General features: G+C 39.3%; 1 protein-coding gene across 1 annotated transcript in view; it reads left to right on the forward strand.

Annotated features, from left to right (window-relative positions):
* The window catches only part of CD109 (CD109 molecule), a 170,389-nt gene that overhangs the window by 118,655 nt on the left and 44,419 nt on the right, over positions 1-7,315 (forward strand). Inside the window, exon 25 of the mRNA XM_015426374.1 lies at positions 3,376-3,621. Coding sequence (XP_015281860.1) covers positions 3,376-3,621 — 246 coding nt within the window. The remainder of the gene's footprint in view (positions 1-3,375; positions 3,622-7,315) is intronic.

The following is a 7,315-nucleotide window of genomic DNA, read 5'->3' on the forward strand; positions in this document are numbered from 1 at the left end:
GTTCTTCAGCTCCCAGTGCAGTTTTTTTGTTTTCTTTTTTAAAGGCCAGAAAAAAATAACCACAGAACTAAATGTAATGTGTAGCTCCATTATGTCTTTTACTGTTCCTCAGTATTTGATGTTCTTCATCTACAAAAAACTATTGAGAGATCATCTGGAACTTTGGGGTTAGGTGCCATCAAAATACTAAAGATCTGGCAGTATCATTGGTTACATTAAGTAGCCAAGAATCGCTGTCATGGTTCTAACCCAGTTTCTGGAGGTTGTAGTTGGGTGAAATTTAAACTTAAATTGAATCCAGAAGGGCTCTAAAGCAGGCATGTCCAACTTTGAACAGGTAGTGATCCATTTTTTCCGGCCAAAAGTGCCAGTGATCTACCACCATGAAAATAAAGTTTCAAATTAGTTTCAAATTAGATTTTAACCCACTAAAGTTGGGTTCCACCGACCCCCCCTTTATAATTCACCTTCTGTCATTTACTGGTAAGCAAAATAAGCAAAAACAAAACAGAGAGACAAAGATCCAGAAAGAACTGCGAACATTTTTTATTTTTTATTGAGTTATAACTTTCTTTAACTGTGGGGCTGGTGATCTACCTCTGACCCCTCCACAATCTACTGGTAGATCGCGATCTACCTGTTGGACATACCTGCTCTAAAGGAGTTTAACTTGCCTGTGATTGATAGGGTGCAGAGTTGGAAGGATGCTGCTAGATTGCTTCTGGCTAAGCAGATTGTAGTAGTAACTAGTTCTATCCTCTATCAGCTGCATTTACTGTGTAAGATCTTTCTCTTGATGGAAAGCTATTTTAAAACACCCAAATCAACATATTAAAAACTATTTATTTATTTATTTCATTGAGCTTATATCTTGCCCTATCCTACAATTGGGGTAGGGCGACTCACAACATAAAAATATACAATAAAACAGGAATAAACCTTTAATTAAAACCAAATTTAAAACATTCAGAACAATGAGGCAGCTAAGACAAAAAACAACAACTCCAGAGTAGTCCATAGTGCCTCCTGCAGGATGTTAGTCAATAAATTACTGTGGGCAGGGGAGGCCGAGATGGTTGAACATCGGCTGCCTTAGCCAAAGGCCTGGCAGAACAGCTCTACTTTACAGGGCCTGTGAAACTGTAATAAGTCACACTGGATGGCAACAGATTGGTCACATTTTACACCAGAGGTTTCCTCAGGCTTTTGTAACTTCTAGGACTGACTACTGTAATATGTTTTATGTAGAGCAGCCTTTAAAGACAACCCAGATACTACAGCTTTTGGAAAATAAGATTGTTCCCTACTTTGAAAATTAGGCTACTACCAAATATTGGGAAACAAGGATATTTATTCAACTGTTGCATTAGTTACCAATTTGCTTTTGGGCTGACTAAAAGGTGCTGGTCCTTTAATGCCCTTCATGGCCTGTAGTGCCCATATCATCAAGGTTTCTTCTCCTTGAGCACCCCTGAGAGCTGTGCTCCAGGAGCTTGGCCTTTCTCCAAAGTGCCTTTCCTGTGGCAGGTAAAAAATTAGTTACAAGGACCAGACCTTTACTGAGCCACCATGGGCTCCAGAATGCTGTTTCAGAAGGCTTATTTATGGTTGCTGATTCTGGAATCAAAGGTATGACTGTCCAGACTGTTCTAATGTGCCAATTTTTTTGTTTTGATGGGCTTACTGTTCTATTAGACACCATGAGCCTTGGAGCCACGTTTTAAATAATTAATAAGCTGTAACCTTTAGCCTAGATCATGTCTGTACTAAGTATTTCAAATAATACTGAAGAATTATATCAGGTATATATCAGATACAATTACATGATTAATCTCAACTTTCATTGAGAAAAAGTATGCCAGTAAATCTCAGATATTAAAGATATCTGTGGACATGTGTTGGGAAAACATAACTGGACAGAATTAAATGTATATAAAAAGAAGTGTATTTGTTCATTTAAGAATATTTCTTCCAAGAGTTTAAATTCATATAAACCATTAAAGTATGACATTTTCCTTTTAGGAAGGCTGTAATAGGTTTCCCTTTCAAAAAAGATTTCCAGATAAATGTATTAGACAGAAGCCATTCTAATTTTTTTACCTAGTTCACTGTCATCTCTATCTTGCTATGGAAAGCAGATTTTGGCGTTGCACTACTATAATGTAGATCACTCCCCCTTCCCCCTCTATACCGTGTCAGAGCCAGGCACACAGCTGTATAGAGGGGTATAGAGGGGGAAGGGGGAGCTTTCAGTTCATGTGCCCTCTTGTGTATCGCTTTGGAACATTGCTAGACCTGCACTCACAACATAAGTGCTGCTACTATACATAACTAGTGCTTGAGTATCAAGGTGGACCAGGTGAGGTAAGGTGTGAAAAGTCAATGCTGTGATAGTGTCAGACTCCTGAACAAAGTTACTCTCAACAACACTCTCTGGCAGTGATTTGTTTATTGAGAAATAAAGATGTTCCAGGCCAGACCAGTACTGTGTCAGAACTGAGGTTCTGACAGGAGAGTCCTAAGATATAAGTTCAAATAAGGCCACCCTTCGGTCCCATTCAATCATACTCCACAATTGTCACACCTAGCTTTTACGCACTCTACACCCCCACCTGTGAATATGTGGTTATTTTATCTATGGCAGCAAAGCAAGTACATGGACTGCAAGGAGGTGCTAATAGCTCAGTCTCCAAGATCATCCCAAACAAGGGAGGTATCTTAGGAAGAGTTACATTGCTGCCAAGCAGAGCTATTCTCACACTTATGCACCCACACCTCTCCCTCAGGAATGTCCCTCCCACTGCAGAGTCCCCGAAACCATGGCAAATGCAAGTCTAAGTTTGACAGACAGTGAATGTTGAAAAACTTTCAACGAATAGAGTGTGAAGCATTTCTACCTGTTTTGGCTTTGCACTGTAGTTCTTGCATTGCAAGTTGACTTAGGACCTCTCTTAGCTGAAGGATAAGTTATTTGCACACCTCAGCATTGCTTTATAAGGGCTGGCACATCACACTTTTCAACCTTTTTGAGTAGAATGCTGTAGAACTAGCCTGATATAGTTTCCAGATATAGTTGAGTCATTTATTCAGCCTTATTCCCAGTTTTACCTTCTAAAGAGCCCAGAGTTTCCCATCTGGATGGCTTACAGGGCCAGGTAGAAACCTTATGTTCACAAAAATAATGTATTATGTCTGTAATGTGCAACCATGTGTAATGATTGTGTGCAAATTTGGCTTCCCCTTTTAGTGCATATCTTTGCTACATGCTGAAGAAGGAATTGCTTGTCTCTGATGTAACCTAAATAATAGCTTTGTGTTAAATGGTAAAATCTACCCCTGTGCGTGTGTTATATTTGATCATCTTTTTCTCCCTAGGTTATCAGCTTTTGTACTGAGAAGTTTCTTTCAAGCTCAGCCATATATAGATATTGATCCATATATACTGGAGAGAACAGCTGCTTGGTTGGTTAACCATCAGGCACAGAGTGGAGAATTCCTGGAACCTGGAAGAGTGTTACACAGTGGACTGCAAGGAGGTGCTAATAGCTCTGTCTCACTTACAGCTTACATCATGGCAGCGCTATTAGAGTATCAAACCAATCAGGAGGTAATATCACTGATGTGTTCAAAAAACTGGCTACAATATACTTGAACAGTATTTTAAATTAAGGAATACAGATGTATAAATATCATCATTGTTTTATTTTGGTGTTATTCCAAATATATATATATATATATATATGCAGGGATTATATATATATATATATATATATATGAGTGTCAATTACTTTATGGTTTGGAATAATTATACTGTATTCACTTCACAAAATAGGAATTGTGTTGGCACTTAGTTCTGAGACTTCTTAAGTTACTTTAGAAAATTTTCAGGGATGTCAGATTTAGACAAAATACTCCTGGGTGATGATGTTAAGTTGATTGGTAAAATCTACTCTTTTTTGTTAAGTTATAAGATGCAGGATGAGGTTTCTAAAGCAACTATGGGGCCATGGATGAAAAACTTGGGATATGTTATTGATTCAACTAAGTGGGAAAAGATTTGGGAAAACACAAGATAGTTGAAAGCGGTGTCGTTAAAAGAAAATGTTTTTAAAATGATACACCGGTGGTATATGGCACCGGAAAGGTTAGCTCGAATATATGCGGGTCTAGATGGAAAATGCTGGAAATGCAGGGCCCAAGAGGGCTCATATTATCACATTTGGTGGACGTGTAATGAAGTGAAACAGTATTGGAAGGAGGTTCAAAAGATGCTAGTGCAAATAACTAACATACAAATTCCGCTAGAGCCAGAAATATTTCTCCTGAATATATTCCTTGAAAAATTGAAGAAAAAGGAAAAATATGTGGTTTTGCATATAGTAACGGCAGCAAGAATAGTGCTCGCAAAATATTGGAAGAGTGAACAGGTACCAAGTAGATGGGATCTGGTTAATAAAATAATTGAAGTGGTGGAAATGGATAACTTAATGCAAAAGATGCATGGAAATATGAATTCAACTTTTCAGAAAGTCTGGTCACAAGTTTATAAATGGTTGGAACATGAGATGAATCTATAATGTGGGTAACTTAAATGACAGAAGGAGAAGATCTGTTTAATGTTTTATGTTATTTGTTAGTTGTATGTATGTGATGTTTCTGTTTGTGACATGTGATAATAATAAAAAATTATACTACCAAAAAAAAATGGGAGTTTCGGTTTCGGTGACTCGCTGACAGATGCATCCTATCAAGCTCTGATGGGTGCGTTTTGGATTGGGGCGGCAGGGAGGGAGATCGGATCCATTTGACCTCCCCCTGAAGCCCTTGGAGTGGGCTTCTAGCCTGGAGCGCTGGAGGAGCTGCACCCGAAGCTGTGGCTGGGGCTGGTCCCGCCTCCCCAAAGCCAGCAATGGCGACAAGAGGCGTTACCGGACCAGAGTGTGCAAGGACCTAAATCAAAGTGACTTTCCCTAGTATAGAGATACTCAGCTGCAAAACATAAGTGAAGAAGTTTTGAAAAGAAAGACAGATGAAAAGCGGGTGTGGGATGGCAAAGCTCCACAGGCAGAAAGGGAGGGGGGAACGTCTCAGAGGGGAGAAGGAACCCTACCCTAGAAATCAGCTTTCAAAGTATCGGAACGAGCAGCTAAGCTGAAAGTTTACTGTTAGAAACCCACCCAACCGACTCTGAACACAGTGGGCTTTACTATACATCGCAGAGAAGAATCTTAGAACTTTAAAAAACTTCTACTTTAATGTAAACAATGACGCAACGAGGGGGGGAAATGGCGACTAGAGTCAAAGTGACAACAGGAACTGCCAGCACAACATCACCCGTCACAAGATCAGGAACTACTTCCGATATTGCTGGTACAATTTCTGAAGCCTTGTGCCCCCTGCTGGACCAGTTGACGAATCTCAACAAGAACTTTGATGATTTGGAACAAGAACTGAAAGAGACTAAATTAAGATCAAAGAAGACTGTTCAAAAGCTAAAGAAGGTTGAATTTAAGTCCAAAGAATTGGACAAAAAAATGGATGTAGCAGATAAAGAAATAGCTTCTGAAAAGCAAAAATTATTACAACTACAAGTGGAAAGATCTCTATAGGTTTTGAGATTTCAAAATCTAAGAGAGATTAAGTGAAGCACTGGCCCCCCGATCAATAGCAAACCTGAGACATTACAAGCGGATATAGATATGATCTACAGAACATATTCAGAGTTTGTGAAGAAAAATACTCTTCCAGGGGAAATATTTGTTAAATTTGCAAGAAGATCAATAAGAGATTTGATACTTAAAGCAACAACCGGGACAATATTAAAAATTCTAGAGAAAGACATATAAAGTGCTGAAAGATTTTCCATTTGAAATACGGAAGAAAAGGAAGCAATACAGGAACATTACAACATTTCTCCAAGGAAACAACATTCAGTATCGATGGATTTTACCAGAAGTACTTATTTTCAACTATAACGGTAAAAAGGAAACGGTAAAATATCACCAAAGCAGATTCATTCTTGAAGCAGCACCAGAGTTCAACAAAGAAAAAGGAGAAAGCAGGGGAAGAGAAGGCCACAGAAGAAAAAATCGAACAACAGGAGAATAGCTAGTGACAGTTCCTCTTCTACCTCTGTGTCTCTGGGCGAAATCTTTGACTCTGACTCTTTCTGAACTGGGAGAGGCTGCCGCCAGATCATACAGGATTAAAATCCCCTGGCAAAAGAAGAAAAAGCACAAAGAAAAGAAGACACCTAAATGAAGATCTAAGATTTTTTCTATGTTAAGCTTTATAGAACATATATTATTGCTCATATGTGCTATTACAACCAATTATTATTTGTTATTTCTATTTGAATACTCTGTATTTGAAAGGTAAACAATACATGGTAACATAAATATATAGGGAAGTATCTAAAGCGAAAGATAGGTTATTATTGAGCCTTGCTACTCTGAAATTGTAGTGTGTAGTTTGTAGTTTATAGTATAAAAGCAATAAAAAAGTTAAAAAGAAAAGAAAATTTGATTAATAATTCCAAGAACTATATTCCAACCATTGTGAAAAATATTACAACTGTATTGTTCTAATATATAATCTGAAAAGGCGTTTAGGTCTTTCTGGTGGTGGTGGAAAGTGCCGTCAAATCACAGCTGACCTACGGCAACCCCACGGCATTTTCAAGGCAAAAGACGTTCCGAGGTGCTTTGCCATTGCCTGCCTCCACATCACGACCCTGGTGTTCCTTGGAGGTCTTCCATCTAAAAACTAGCCAAGGCTGACCCTGCTTAGCTTCCAAGATCTGACGAGATCAGGCTAGCATAAGCTATCCAGGTCAAGGCTAGGTCTTTCTAGGTCTTCAATAATGGGCTATTTAGTGGCTTTGATTCTATAACTGTATATGCACATGCGATGGCTGAAAATTCAGTGCCTGTCCTGCTACTGGTTTGCACATATGCAAGCAGAAAGATGCTTCTATCAGCTTTATAAGTATATTAATGGCCATGTAGGAGGGTTGATTTGCAGCATCATGCCAACTTGGTGTAGTGGTTAAGTGCGCGGACTCTAATCTGGGAGAACCGGGTTTGATTCCCCACTCCTCCACTTGCACCTGCTGATGTGACCTTGGGTCAGTCACAAGCTCTCGCACAGCTGTCCTTGAAAAAGAGCAGTTTGTGCCAGAGTTCTCTCAGCCCCACCCACCTCACAGGGTGTCTGTTGTGGGGAGGGGAAGGGAAAGGAGTTTGTAAGCCGCTCTGAGACTCCAAGTGAAGGGCGGGGTATAAATCCAATCTCCTCTTCTTCTTCTTCTTCTTCT

Source organism: Gekko japonicus, unplaced genomic scaffold, assembly GCF_001447785.1.
Source record: "Gekko japonicus isolate JY-2015 unplaced genomic scaffold, Gekko_japonicus_V1.1 scaffold742, whole genome shotgun sequence".
Taxonomy (NCBI): Eukaryota; Metazoa; Chordata; class Lepidosauria; order Squamata; family Gekkonidae; genus Gekko; species Gekko japonicus.